General features: G+C 50.0%; 1 protein-coding gene across 4 annotated transcripts in view; it reads right to left on the bottom strand.

The window, feature by feature from the left end:
- Positions 1–15,379, bottom strand: part of SH3RF1 (SH3 domain containing ring finger 1) — a 160,396-nt gene that overhangs the window by 44,245 nt on the left and 100,772 nt on the right. For all 4 annotated transcript variants that reach the window (XM_030845234.2, XM_060301372.2, XM_060301373.2 and 1 more), the window contains exons 3-4: positions 10,085–10,360; positions 9,176–9,271 (exon numbers count right to left, since the gene is read on the bottom strand). In XM_030845234.2, coding sequence (XP_030701094.1) covers positions 9,176–9,271; positions 10,085–10,360 — 372 coding nt within the window. The remainder of the gene's footprint in view (positions 1–9,175; positions 9,272–10,084; positions 10,361–15,379) is intronic.

The following is a 15,379-nucleotide window of genomic DNA, read 5'->3' as shown; positions in this document are numbered from 1 at the left end:
CGTGCAGACAGCGTACAGCCCGAAGACGGCGAGAGGCTGACCCTCCTCCAACAGGAAGGGGAGCCTGGGCGAGCAAACACTGGAAATGGAAACCAGCAAAGGTGCGCGGATGCAGCCCTGTCTGGGGGAGCAGGTGCGGAGGGGCAGCCCTGACCCCAGGACGACAGAGACGCCAACAGTGACCACGCAGGGAGGGCGGGGGGAGCTGGACCCCGAAGGTCAAGGCTGAAGGGCAGGCCCACCATTACCTCGGCAGCGACAGATCAACCGCGGTACCCAGGAGAGCGCCCAATGGATGACTTAAAACCTGGGCCAGCTCACTGCCCTGTGCTCCTGGATCTGACAAGACACCAGGTTTGGGGTGTGTTTCTCTCTCACCAAACACACACAGTACACAAGAAACGTCTGGTAACCTAAAGGATACGGTCAACAACACATTCCGCCTTCAAGGACCTCGTGAGCAGATGCAGGAAGAAACATACACGCATCCATCTCGGGAGGTTAAGAACACGGAGCTGCCATTGAATTCTAAGCAAGCAGTTGCTGGTGTGACAGGACGCACGGGCAGAAATCCCACGTGGACACGTAATCAGTTCATAAACCGGTGAACGATATTTCGCCCCCCTCCCCTGGAACCCAAAGTGTTGGGGGCAGCGGGTGGGAAACAGAGAGACCGCCAGGAAGGAGTCGGCACAGAAGAGGCCATGCGGCGACCCCGCACAGGGGTTTGGGACCTTCCTCCCCCTTCCCGCCTGCAGAGATGCCTGCTCACACACCCGAGAGGCCTGGGGGACAGGCCACTCCACTGTCACCAGGGCAGCTGCTCCACACCACCTCCCGACACCCTTCCTGAAACACGTCTACTTCACTACAGGGAAGCTTCTTCCCAGGAGCTTCATCAAGGTGCCACAGATGCACACAAATATGCAGGACACTCATTCTGTCTCTTCCAGGACACAAGACAACCCTCGCTTAATTAAACGGCACCTACTTCACTGCTTTTATTTTGGGGGGGGGGGCTGCATTGGGTCTTCGTTGCTGTGCGCGGGCTTTCTCTAGTTGCAGCGAGCGGGGGTTACTCTTCATTCTGGTGCGCGGGCTTCTCATTACGGTGACTTCTCTCTGTTGTGGAGCACGGGCTCTAGGGGCACGGGCTTCAGTAGTTGTGACAGGCGGGCTCAGCAGTTATGGCTCATGGGCTTAGTTGCTCCACGGCATGTGGGATCTTCCCGGACCAGGGATCGAACCCCTGTCCCCTACATTGGCGGGCAGATTCTCAACCACTGCGCCACCAGGGAAGTCCCTACTTCACTTCTTTAAAAAACCTTAGTTACTACCAAATTTAGGGTGTATAAGCAATGTGATAAAAATTTCAAATAATAAAATTTAAGACCTTAAAATACTGTGGTTTTAATGAATGTGTGATTTTTTTCTTAAAAAAGGCAACCTCAGTTCTTTTAAGTTGTTGAATGGTTCATCATTTCTGAAAATTAACCTTCTGCGTGTTCAAACCTGAAAAGTTGTCACTAGTCTTGATGAAAAATCAAAATGAACTAAACACTTCTTAAGCGAAGCTTGGTAATAACAGTGATTCTGTGCCAACCTTAGGAAGACTAGCCATCATCACATATCCTCAGAGGCAACTGCAGGGCAGGGGTCTAGGGCAGACACAGGCTGTCTGAGAAAGACCACAATTCACCTCTCAATTACTGGCTGGGTGTCCCTAAACAAGACACTTGTTTAAAAAATGGAAAAATAATTAACTAAATTACAGTTTAGCTCCTAAAACGTTTATTATGCAGTCACAAAAACTGATGGTTAGTAGCACTATGATAGTGTAGAGAAAGGCAAAATCATATGTGTGGTCTCATTAAATAAAGCACAGGGAGAAAGAATGGAAGGATATTTACCAAAATGATATGTGATGGGCCTAAGGGTTCTTTCTTTCCTTTCCAACTCTTCTGGAATGTGATTATACCATAGACATAAAATCATTAAAAATGTTTTTTTATCTACGAAGTGGCTCCCAGGAAAACACTGAATCCTATACACACGTAACTACACTCTTGGCACGCGCCAGGCTTTAAGAACGGACAAGCTGCAAACGATGGAAGTTTGACACAAGGAGAGGGCTGCTCTGTTTTGTTTCTGCAAAGGAGGATCAGGGAAGAATGGCTTCATGAGAAATGATAGTTTTCATCAGGACCCTGAAGAAAGGGTGAGCTTTCCACAGACACATGGACCAAGAAACATTCCCGATGAGCTGTAAAGGTATGGAAAATTCCCAGGTATGGAATTTTCCAGGAACAATCATCAGACCAATTTAGTGAGGGCCCAGGGGAATACGGCCAGGCTAAAGAATTTGAGGACTCCTAGGGGAAAGCGCTGCGGACATTAGACACCAACTAGTCATTACCCTTGGCCTCTGCTCCAGGCTCCACGGGACGCCTGCAGGTTTATGTTCTATGAAACTACCCAGAGTGCTGGAAACTGCCTGCTCGTGAAGCGAGAAGTCGATAAACATTAACCCATCTTTGGAATCTCAGCTCCCACAGTGTGTTCCTGATGGAAAACAAAAGGAAACTCTTAAATTGTAAAGAGGCTGCTGCATAACAGATGGGGTGCAAACTGCCCTAAATAAATCCTTTCCTAATCTACAGGGCTCCTTTTCCGATTGGGTCTGGCCAGGTTGCCTCGAGCTGTCCGCAGCGAGCAGGGGTTTTTCCTCGAGTCCAGAGACCTGCCTCTGCCCTGAGAAATTCGGAATCCAGAGATCCTCTCCCCTTCCGTCATTGTGGCAAAACAAAATGCAACTATTACTTGCACCAAGCTGACAGCGCTCAGAGGATACGAGCGCAGCGCAGGACAGAGCCCATGGGGCTGAAAGCCCTACTCAAAGCAGGGCCGGTGTAGACGTGGAGGTGAACGAATGTATTACACTGGGCACGGGGTAAGTCTCCGTCACCGGTTCCTCAACAGCAACTCGATTTCATTTATAGACATTAATTTACCTCCCTCACCAGTTCCTCAACAGCAGCTCTAGATTTCATTTATAGAAATTAATTTACCTCAAAAATGGAGGGAGAAAGTTAGTGCGGCAAGCAACTGCCTTCCTGACTTGCCAACAATGTCTCTAAATGTATTTTATAAAAATTACTTCACTTCAGAATTGAAGGGGTATTTGGAAGCCAAGCAATATCATAATTCTCTTTCCAACTGGCCCCCAATTTTCCTCCATTTCTCGTTTAAAAAGAAAAGATTTCAGTGAATTGAACATTTCACTTTTGCATTTAAAAGGAAAAGAATACATCCCAAAATACGAATGACAGAATATCTTTTTACATTGTTCAACCCGCTCTCTCTGATTAAGAGATCAAAGACGACGATTTTGATCCTCGGTTCTCATTACTCTCCAGAGCAGGGGTCCCCAACTGGCTGAATGTTAGGAAGCAGGCTGCACGGCAGAAGGTGAGCAGCGGGCCAGCAAGCGAAGCTCCATCTGTATTTACAGCCGCTCCCCATTGCTCCCGTCACCCGCCTGAGCTCCGCCTCCTGTCAGATCAGCGGTGGCATTAGATTCTCACAGGACCCCGAACCCTACTGTGAACCGTGCATGCGGGGGACGTAGGTTGCGCGCTCCTTATGAGAATCTAATGCCTGGTGATCTGAGGTGGAGCTGAGGCGGAGACGCTAGTGCGGGGGAGCGGCTGCAGATACAGATTATCCTTAGCAGAGAGGTCTGACGGCACAGAGACCGTCATAAATCAACTGCAGACTCAGGTCAAAACCTTATCAGTGAGTGGCAAGTGAAAACAAGCTCAGGACTCCCAATGATTCTTCATTATGGTGAGTTGCATAATTATTTCATCATATATTACAATGTAATAATAATAGAAATAAAGTGCACAATCAATGTAACTCGCTTGAACCATCCCCAAACAATTCCCACCCCACCGCCAGTCCATGGAAAAATTGTCTTCCACGAAACCAGTCCCTGGTGCCGAAAAGGTTAGGGACCGCTGTTCTGGCACAAAGACTCTCAGAAGTAAAGTGAACAATGCTCTTCTTAGCTCCTTCAAGGGGCACCTTGACAACTTCAAACCCGATACCTAAACCTGCACCTGTAATTCCCTGAAACACAGATGACATCTCCCAAGTCCCCATGTCCACAGAAAAGGAAGCTATCATCCCCCTGAAGGCCGCTGGTGCTCCGGGAGACGCACACACGTGACTTTCCACAGTTAAAGTTGATGACACCGTTCTGTTCCCTGGGCACAGAAATATCTCCCAAGATTTGTCTGATTCTGAAAGTTGAAAACAGCAAACCTCTTTACACTTTAAATACGTGCAGTTTATTATATGTCACTGATAACTCCATAAAGTTATTTTAAAAGAATGAGTATCCTTAACAATTAGGCCACCCTACGTCTGCTCAAAGTGAGCCAAAGGGATAGTGTCAAGCAGGTGAAAATTCATGTCAGCACGTATCGAGGAGATCCTCCGTAGAGGCTCCGGGATCTAATCCACAGAGTATGGCCACCGTCTGGAAAATTCTAAACTAGGCATAACCAAAGATTCACCCAGCTTCATTAGAAAACAATCTCCCTAAAGTCACCGGAGAGACCTTGTGCTTTGAGGATGGTGGGGTCCGGATGTATCACCAAGACGAACCGATGAGAAAATACATGGCTGGGTAGCGAATGCTGGGCGTTCTGGCTGAAAAATGTCAAAGCTGGCCACCTCTGAAACCAGTTCATTCCTGATGTCGGCTCAAAAGGCCCTTGGGTTGCTCACTCACTCATTCAACCCATGTTTACTGAGGGTCAACCAGGGGGAGGTGACACGCGGGGACCTCGGGAGAGCGGGTGAACCAGACAAGATGCTGACCCTGGGAGCTCACGTTCCATGCAGGGCGGACACTGGGAGACAGTAGCATCCACAGATGAGACAACTACAGGTGACAAGATGCGGTGGAGTGATTACGATGACAGCGGTGGTGACGGCCATAGTCCCCCCTACACACCTCTCACTAGCTGCAGGCAGCGCACAGCACCGCTGGACGACCTCACCCTGAGGGCTCTACTATTTCACACATGAGGAGACCAGTCACGCCACAATCACCGGTCCAGCCAAGACTGGAATCCAGGCCGTCTGGGCTCCAAGCCCAAGGTTTTCCAGGATCACAGCACCTGGTGGGTGAGGCAAAGCAGGTGGAAGAGGAAGGACCTCTTTAGACGAGGTGGTGAGGGCAGGTGTGCCCACAGAGGTGACATCGGGGCAGCGATCTAACCCGGATGCAGCCCTTCCTTCCTGCAGTTAACTACAGAGCCAGACAGCTGCCTACCAGGCCACGCCCACCTCACGCCACCTGCACGCGAGGAGTGCTCACTTTCACATTCTATCTGCAGCAGAGTTGCTAACCAATTTTTTTTGTTGAAAAAACTGGGTGATAGTTTATATGAATGACTAAGAATCAAAATATTGTACGACACATTTAATAAAAATGTATAGCTCATAAGCCTACAATACACAACAATGTTTGAAATTCATCCAAAATGCCATATTCAGCACTTACTTCATTCAAACTTTGGGCTTGCTAGGAATTACATCATCTTTGTCCAAATGACCAGGAAATGTGAATGAGTCAGCTCTGAATTAATGAGGGTGTTAAAATCGTTCGGTTTTGGAGAAGCCCGATATTTCTGAACAAAACAAAGAGCAAGCTACTGATTCCTTTTTAAAAGCGCACTCACTCCTCGACAAATACACCCTTTTACACATATCCTGACACGCTGTCTCCAAGAGGCCCCTGGGTTTCCCCAAGAAACATCTACCTTCCCTACAGAACAGAACCCACAGCCTCGGGGCTCTGATGGGAGAGTGTCCAGGGGAGCGTGATGGTGATCAAGGCAGGAGACCCCTCACCTTTACAGAGACCCGAGGGGCAGAATTCAAGGACGTTCACGTGGTCGTTCTCTCCCTAGTCACCCCCAGCCAGACTCTCCTTCTCTGCTCAAACTCTGAAGAATCTGGTACTTTAATCGGAGGTCATTTGTCGGCAGGTCACCGTTTTCTCACTTCCCGTGATACAGGTGGGGAGCCCGGTGCACAGTCCTGGTGCTGGAGGGGAAGGCGGAAGGGAGGTGGGGAGCAGGGATGGGAAGGGCACAGCACCCCACCATTGCCTCTCATGCCCTGGGTCCCCCGACTCGGCTCTCTGCTCAGCCACCGCTGACACTCAGCTCCCAACTCGACCCCAGAGGTCCTGCTCCAGGCCTGCATCCCACCCCCTAGCCCATCCTGCTCAGAGTTTCTGCCCCAGGCAAGTTCCACGGGCATCTCCACGAACCAGCCACCCAGCAGGAGTCGGGGTTCCAGCTTCCGCCGTGACAAGCCCAGATGCCACTCTGCAGACTCAGTTCTGAACTCACTTCCTCACAAGACGTGGCGCTGAGATTCTCTTATAGGACCACTGCTGTCCTCTGGGTCACGGTCCGATCTGAGCGCCAAACCATGGTGCACAGGACACAGCAGGGCCAGGCCCTCTGAGACACACCATCACACACAACCTTCTCACACCTTGGGGGGTAACAGTCTGGGGGAGCAGCACCATGAAAAAAGCAAAAGCGGGGCTTCCCTGGTGGCGCAGTGGTTGAGAGTCCGCCTGCCGATGCAGGGGACTCGGGTTCGTGCCCCGGTCCGGGAGGATCCCACGTGCCGCGGAGCGGCTGGACCCGTGAGCCATGGCCGCTGAGCCTGTGCATCCGGAGCCTGTGCTCCGCAACGGGAGAGGCCACAGCAGTGAGAGGCCCGCATACCGCAAAAAAAAAAAGCAAAAGCACCTAACACTGGTGGAAACCTAAATGTATATCTACAAGGTATAAGAAAATAACTTGCAAGTGAATTTTTGTAACACAGTCTGTTTTTACAGTGAGGTATGGTCTGGACCCTAAAAGGGTTTACAGAGCAAGAGAAAGACATTATTCAGGAAAAAGCCCCAGTTTTTGATTCCCATGGTTAGCTGGCTTCGCTCCATGTGAGGCTGCCCTGTAAGACAGTCTACGCTTTACATGAATGGCTGAATTTCGGTAGGTTGCTACTGAAATCTGCCACCCCTTCTTCCCCTAAAGGCTGAATCCCCATGCTAATCCCCAGGTGCCAGAAACTTCCATCCTATGGCCTTACATCAAAGGGAAGCTCACGGTCTCCCCGGGAGAGATGATTCGTTCACCTCGTCTCAACTGGCAAAACTGTGGTTCAAATGAGGAAAATACTCTTGTGAAAGAAAAGAGGCAGAAGAATGAAAGTATTTTCCACTTGGGCAGAAGTTTATCTTTCCAACCGAAGTCAGAGTAAATAATCCTCATGACTCAAGTGACTCTCGGTGACTCTGGGTTTGCTGTGGGTGGATCTCTTATGCCTCTCACGGAACTCTACACCTGCCCAGTAACAAAAGCACAGCAATCCTCTTCCACGCCTCACACGCCAAGGGCTAGCAAGCAGCATTGCTAATACCCAGCAAACGAAGACAGGCTCTCACGACTAAGCTTGCGGTACCCACACTCCTCACTGTAACGATTCAGATGCTTGGGAACGCGTGTAACTTTTTGCGACCGCAGTTAGAATACGTAAATAACGTGCAGGAAGGATTACCTGAGAGCTAAGAATTTTTTTTCTACTGTTTACTTTCAAAGGAGGAAAAAATATTTTAATAAACAGGAACACCTGAAGGATACGGATAAACTTCAAGGCTTTTACATGGTCTGAATTACCTTTCCACAGATTCATGGTAGTCCAGGGGAGTTCTACTAGGAAAACGCTGGCCATCTCACAGTCTGTGGGGAGACTGAAGGCTGGCTACGATGACACAGTTTGTCATTTTTGTCCTCAGAACCACGCCAAAATAAATGCCTCAGACGAAAAGACGGGAACACAAGTGGTGTGGGTTTTCTTTTTTTACATCTTAAGATCCATGCTTTGATATCTTAAACGAGAGAATTACTTTCAATTTCCCGATCTGTGCTGTCTCTTACTTTCTGGCCTGTGCACCTGCTGGTTGTGCGGCTCGGGTGTCCTTTCTGCCATAACAATGCACCTTTTCCATGCACATTTACCCAGGACACAGACATCACTAAGAAATCGCTTCTTCCCAGAAGCCTTCTGTGATCTCAGCTAACCTTGTATGGTTGTTTGGGCTGGTCTTTCGTTCTTTGAAAATCCCTTCAAATTTTGTTTTTGACATGAAAGTCTCATGACTAAAGGACATGAAAGTTTATGATAGGTATAACTGATTCACTTTGTTATAAAGCAGAAACTAACACACCACTGTAAAGCAATTATACTCCAATAAAGATGTAAAAAAAAAAGAAAGTTTATGATATATGATGTAATAAGGCAGAATGTAACTTCCTAGTTCATTCTTCATTTGTGTTATTCTTTAAAATAATACATGTTACTTTACACATATTCCTAAAAAGCCTTCGCTGAAGACTTCGCTGAATCGGTTGGGTCATGGCTTTCCGAGTAAAGCTGGTTAAAGGGGGCAGCGTGGCTAGTTATTGTTGGGATGGGGTGAAGGCGGTTCATTGCTTATTTAACGTTTTCTGGAGGCTACCGTGCAAATCACTGTCGCAGTTCTGAGACGTGGGGCACGTGGAAGAACGCGTCAACAGACAGAAACACGCATCTCTCACCTTAGTCGGGACCTTCGCCAGCCTCTGACCACACAGCTGCCGACAGAAAAGAGTGGCTGCAGACAGCACAGGGGCCGGCAGGGAGCCCAAGGTCCCACTCAACAGACACACCGATGCCCTTAGCAGGGGACAAAGTGCAGAGTTCAAACGTTTCCCAGTCTCCTGGTCCTCAGGAATTGTAGGGCAGGGTAGAGGAATTCCATCCCAGGATTTAGAACAGCTGCATTCCTGGGGCTTTGTGCTATGAGGGCTTTTTTTTTTTATTAATCGATTAGGTTTTCGTCTTTCTTTTTTTCCCCCTAGTTTTATTGAGACATAATGGACATGTAACACTGTATCAGTTCAAGGTGTGCAACAATGATGCGATGCAGGTACATAGTGAGAAGTGATCCTGAGGATTTCTGAATACTCAAATTGCACACTGAAGACTGATTTGCTAAGCAGAACACGAACACAACTGACGTTTCTACAGACGGACTTACCTCAACGTACGAAATTGGAAATATTCCTATTTTGTCTGCCAGCATGCCTTCAGCCCAGTTTTCGTCCACTCTGCGGATCACAGTCAGAACGTCATCCTGAAGAAACAAGGAACGTTACTCTACCTCATCCCAGGAAGCTCGCCACCTAATTTTCTTTTCAGTATGGGACTCAAGTCGTAAGAGTACCTGAGTAAAAGTTCCATGACGTGTCTTCAGGATGTGAATGGAAGAAGCTGATGAACTGAATGGTAATTAGCAGTCAGCTTGGCCTCCCCCATCAGAACAGACAGCTGTAAACTACCAGCCCCTCCACCGAGGGGCTGACGGCTGAATTTGTTTAGACCCACAAATTGCAACCTCAAATCCCACCCAGGCCCCCTGAACCCCTGGTCCAGATTAATTTTCAGGCTCTTTTCACTTTTTCTCTGATAATACACCAAATACCCATTTAAGTGTACACCCTACTGTTTTTCTTTACCAAAAAAAACACAACATTCTGCTCAAAATCCCAAAGCATTTTATCAGTTCAGTAGATAGTCTTGTGTGCTTTGCAGCAAAGAAATTTTCATATAAAATAAGGAAGCAATGACGTTTCACTTTGTTATCCATAATTCAGGGAATTAAAATCCCCGAATGGCGCACACACACCCCGAAACGTAGCTCAGAATTACATTTAGGCCCTAAATACGAAAATGATACCACACAGCACATCAACCAAAATTATCTTTCACAGAGAACAGTCTGTGCACAAAATTACTGTCTTTGTGACTCTGAGAAGCCTGCTTCCAGATATTTTTAGAAGCACAGTGAGATAGTTCACATGAAACTATCATATGTTTTTGCACAAGGAAACAGAAGCCACAGTCTATGCAGTCAGGTACAGAGAAGGCGATGCTGTTCTCACTTTACCTTTGCAAACGGAAGGCAATCTTTGTCGGCTTCCTTGTCTTTAACTTCAAAGTCATAAAGTGCTTTGCACTGAGGCGGGGGCTGAGGTAACGGTTTGATGATCTGCACGAAGTTGGTGGGGAAAAAGCCATGGACCCCGTTGACCTCCCCGTGGTACCAATTTTCATCCACTTGTCGCCGCAAAATGATGATGTCACCTTTGCTGAATTTAAGGTCCCCGGGCTCTTTGCCTTCGTAGTTGTATAATGCTTTGGCACATGGTAACTGAGGTATTCCCTAAAGGAAAGAGAAGAGTTTTAATGAAAGAATGGTCCCCACATGTCTGAAAATCCAACTGTATTATCATGGTTGTTAAGTCAACGTCAACTCCACACTTTGCCCTACAAAGAAAACCTCACATTGAAAAGCTGTATACTGGGCTTCCCCGGTGGCGCAGTGGTTGAGAGTCCGCCTGCCGATGCAGGGGACACGGGTTCGTGCCCCGGTCCGGGAAGATCCCACATGCCGTGGAGCAGCCGGGCCCGTGAGCCGTGGCCGCTGAGCCTGCGCGTCCGGAGCCTGTGCTCCGCAGCGGGAGAGGCCACAACAGTGAGAGGCCCGCGTACCGGAAAAAAAAACAAAAACTGTATACGTACGTGTCACCAAGAGCAAACAAAACAAACAGGAGACCGTCCCCGGCCCCTGAGCTGGCATTCTGTTCCTAAGGCTAATTTAGTGAGGCTTTTGCCTTATTTGGGGTTTTTAGTACATGGAAGTGCTGCTGTGTCTGGCTTCCTGGCGTAAAACTCAAAAACTCATAAAAAACTTAATTTCCGCTATTAACTACTTTACTCAGCAGGATAAATGATAAGCACCAAAAAAAAAAGAAGGGGAGGAAAAACTCAGAACAATTCATTCATTTACTAACTGCTCTTAAGCTTGACAGATAAACATCAGAGTTTGGCTTTTGGGGAAAACTTTTCCCACGGCATTCACTGTGGGCAGCAGCTCCTTCTCCTTCGTGGACTCAGGGATGAGCTGGGGCCAACTCTGTGCCGGGGTCTGGAACGGCCGTGAGGAGGTAGGCACCGCTCCCGGCCGCTCAGAGGTCATAACCCGTGATCATGCACACATAGCCTTTACAACCTACATATGACCACTCCCCCTTTGCTCTTTCCTGCCTAGAGAGCACCGTCAGGCTGAGATGCTAACAGACGGGGTTTTGGATGTGACCACACTGCATTATGGTTTTAAGTGACGGCTTTAACATGTGCGTGTGCCCCCAGGCAATCTAATCACCAAATGGACTGGATATGATACTCCCTCTCCGGTGGCACTGGAGGTGCCCTTCCTGAGCATTAGGTGTCACTTTAAGACGACTTCTGGCCTCTCCGGGTCACGGCTGCCTACCCCTGATTCAGAGGATAAACGGCACGTCAAACAGCCAAAGTAATTCACTGAAGGAGATTCCTGAGCTCCTGCTTTTTCCGTACTTACTCATTTATTCATCATCCCGAAAACATTTATCAAGCTTTCCCTTCTTCCCAGGTGGTGTGCGAGTGCTGAGGACTGAAAGAGGGACAGGCACAGCCGTTCCCCTTAAGGGACAAGGCTCTAGAAGTCGTTAGGCCAGAGGGCAGGGACTGAGTGACCCGGGGACGCAGGGACCGAGCTGTGACAGCAGCAGAGGGCAGAGGTCTTGGGGTGGAGTGGGTGGGAAATTGAAACACTTCCTGGAGGAAGGGACACACGAGCCACATCTTCAAGGAGACAAGAGGAGCCAGCAGGAAAGCCGGAAAAGAAGAAAGAAAGAGAAACGCAGGGGCGCTGGGGGCAGCACCCCCAAAGGCAAGGAGCACGCGGGGCAGAGGGACCGGCTTGACGGAGAACGCAATGCTCAGGCGGGAGCAGGCATGTGAGTGCACACAGGTGGGCAGGCAGCTTACAGGGGCCCCAAGTGACAGGCTGAAGTGTCTCAACTGCTGTGTCCTTCAGGCAGCGCCAGGCGGGAAGAACCCTGCCAGGAGGGCGAGTCCGGCCGGGGGTGGGGGGGGTGGGGGGGTGGGGGGGGTGGGGGGGAGAGAATGGGCAGGGGGCGGGCAGGCAGGGGGACAGCGATAGTTTTTTTTCTAAGCTATTTTAAAGTCTCTCCCTGCCCCCGCCCCCTCCAAAGAAGTGGATCAAACCCTGATGGCAACAGAACTTCCTAACATAGTTTTGCATAATTAGTTTAGCTTCCAGTCAGAGATTCAGCGTCTGGCCCAGCTTTGCTTGGTGAGGTATTCTTGCTTGGCGTCAGAGGAAGAGCCGGCTGCTGCTGTCGACTGCCGCGGGCGGGGGGCCTGGCCAGCCTCGCCCGTGGCCTGTTGGGTTTGCTTAACAGGAGCTGCTCCGGAGGACACCGGAGCCCAGCCTTCCAGAAGTCCTTGGACCCTGCAAAGGCCCTCTGACCTTCGGACCCTGCTTCTAACGACACGACCCCCGTCACCCAGGCCTGACCGAACCCCATCGACTACTCCAATGCGCCCTTCGGTTTCCCCTGCGGGACGCTGATGCCGCCCGGTCCTTGCTTTGGCTTTTTTTTTTTTTTTTTTTTTTGCGATACGCGGGCCTCTCACTGTTGTGGCCTCTGCCATTGCGGAGCACAGGCTTCGGACGTGCAGGCTCAGCGGCCACGGCTCACGGGCCCAGCCGCTCCGCGGCACGTGGGATCTTCCCGGACCGGGGCACGAACCCGTGTTCCCTGCGTCGGCAGGCGGACTCTCAACCACTGCGCCACCAGGGAAGCCCCGCCCAGTCCTTTGAACCGGGGTTGCAGTCTTGCCGTGCTGGCTTCAGGGAAGGGTCGTAGGTCCCGTCCCCTCTCACAGAAGGGCCTCGCCACGTCCTCTACTTTACCGTGTGTTTCTGGAAGTCTGGTAGTCACAGTTCAACAATACTTCCTAAGACACACTGGAGGAAATGACAGTAAATAAACAAGCAGTAAACAGCGCTCTGAGCGACACGGCCGGAGGAGCGAACTGGCGCTCGGAACACAGCCCTGGCGACATGACTGGTAGCCCTGCGGCCGGGATCCCAGCCCAGCTGCTCACCTGCTGTGTGATCCTGAGCAGGTGAGCCTCTCCGGGCCTAATTTCACCTTCAGGGTGCCATGAGGACCAAGAGAAGCAAAGCGTGTAAACCACTGCAAGCGGCCGGTGGGCAGACGCGCCATCACTGCCACCGCCCAGCAGGAAGGGCGGGTCAGCAGGGACCCAGGGCACCTGAAGACACGTCCGTCTCTGCAGCCGTATACGCCTCCTTTTGCACGAATTCACACAGCACTGGCATTTCCAGAGCACACTCACTGCAGCAACCCAAAGCCTGCTCCTCCTAGGGAGGCGTCGGGACTTCACGGGGGGCGTTTCTGAAGCGCACGTTTGTTTTCATCTTCCGGGTGAACAGAAGAAATTACAGACGCACCGACACGCCCTGTCTAGTAGGGGGTGGCGTTCTGGGAGAGGCTGTATCTCATCCTGGCAGGGCCAGTGCAGGGAGCTGGAAGGCTGTGTGAATTAACTGAAGATCCTATTACTGGCTCGGTGACGGAGAGCTCTGTGCACCATTAGGGCCTGTCCTCTCGGTTTTCTCCCCACCTCGATTAGTTCTGTTTGGCCAGCCAAACGCAGCACCGAGACCCAGATCCGGCATTCAGGACCGCTTGGACTGCTCCCTGGGGAGACCTGTCAGCTCCCCAGTGACCCACAGGACGGCTCTTTTCTCATGTGCTGGTGTGGGAGGGAAGGAATGTATTTCTCCGTAGATCATTTCCACGCACCGGCGGCCTGATGGACTTACTAACATTCCCATCAAAGCAATTCTACTAAGTGTTCCTAAAATCATCCAACATTCTTAACACATGAGCAGCAAGAATAAAACTTCAGGCAACAGTGATGTGCGTTACGGTCAGCCCGGTTACATCCCTGACTGCCACCGGAAACGCACCAACTCACACTGATTTGTGAATCGGTTTCTCCCAGTGACCGGGAGCCACAGAGAAGCAATCCCGAGGTCAAGGGCCACCTAACCCACCAGCGGACACCCGGGCACCCGGCCCTGTCCTTCTCTGCTGTGCTTTTCCAATTAAATTCCAAGAGGCTGAAAATCCAATTGTGTCAGACTTCCCCAAAGAAGGCTTCCTGTATGAAATAAAACGAACCCCACCCTGATTTCAAATCCAGTGAAGTGCACTGATCTTTTAAAAGACTGATCGCCACACAGATTGTGGAAGGTGAAGGAGAAACGGTTAAGCGACTGAAGAGCAATAAAGACTGCATATTCCTCACGCAGCGTCTGAAGGATGAAGCCAAAACCACCGCCTGAGAGAGCCCAGGCCTGGGCTCGCAGGGAAACGTGCCTGGAACCTCAGAGCCCCTCGGTCACTGCCCTGCAAAGGCCTGGGAGTCGTGGCCTCGCCCGGCCCCTGGCCTCCTGGCCCTCGGCAGCCTTTCCAAGCTGCTGCCCGGCCAAGGCCGCAGTATCTGCAGAGCTCACGTTTCACTTGGCTACACATGAAAGGGAGGCTCAGAAGCCAAGAGGCTGCAGAGAGCCCGGCACTGCGGCCAACCTCGCCCTGCAGCTGCCACTCAGGCCTCGGCAAAGAGCTGGGCAGTTTAGGCAATTTGAGGTGTGATAACGTTTCGGTAAACAGTGACTATTTCGCTCGTGTACAAAAGAGTACTATGCCAGTGCGCCCGTTTCTACTTTTCCAATAATTTTTGCTTCCCCATTACATACACAGGTATTTTACAGGGCATTAAAATCCTCATGAGACCGGCACGCAAATACTTCTGATTCACTGCTTTCCACTCCGTTTCCGTACCATCGACTGTATTCCAGTATCTCTGGCAGAGCGCTGCTTGATGATCTAGCTGAGATCCTAAGAGGTAAATAAAACATTCACTGCCAATTGATTTTACAGACGCTAAATGCCAGCGCCCAGATACACATGCAAGACAGCCTCTCTAAATTCAAATTCCTTCATGCGTTTCTTACTGCTCCATTAAGTAAAAAAAGATTCAAAGACCTACTAAAAAGAACATCTAGAAGATATGCTTGTCACCGGAAAGCCATAAAATGTGTATAATTTAATAGTTTAGCTGTATTTCAATTGGCATAGACTCTGGCTGGTTGCAACTTGACTTTCAAAAACTTTCCAGAAAGAACTGAGGCCCAACGAAATAACCAGATAGGAAGCACTAAGCACTGCACACAGAGTAACAGGTAGCAAAATGGTTTAGGAAAAGACTGTTTAAATGTTCCTTGTACACAAAATAC

This window comes from Globicephala melas, chromosome 6 (assembly GCF_963455315.2).
Source record: "Globicephala melas chromosome 6, mGloMel1.2, whole genome shotgun sequence".
Lineage (NCBI taxonomy): Eukaryota > Metazoa > Chordata > Mammalia > Artiodactyla > Delphinidae > Globicephala > Globicephala melas.
The sequence above is the reverse complement of the archived record's forward strand: the minus strand, read 5'-3'. Positions and strand labels throughout refer to the sequence as shown.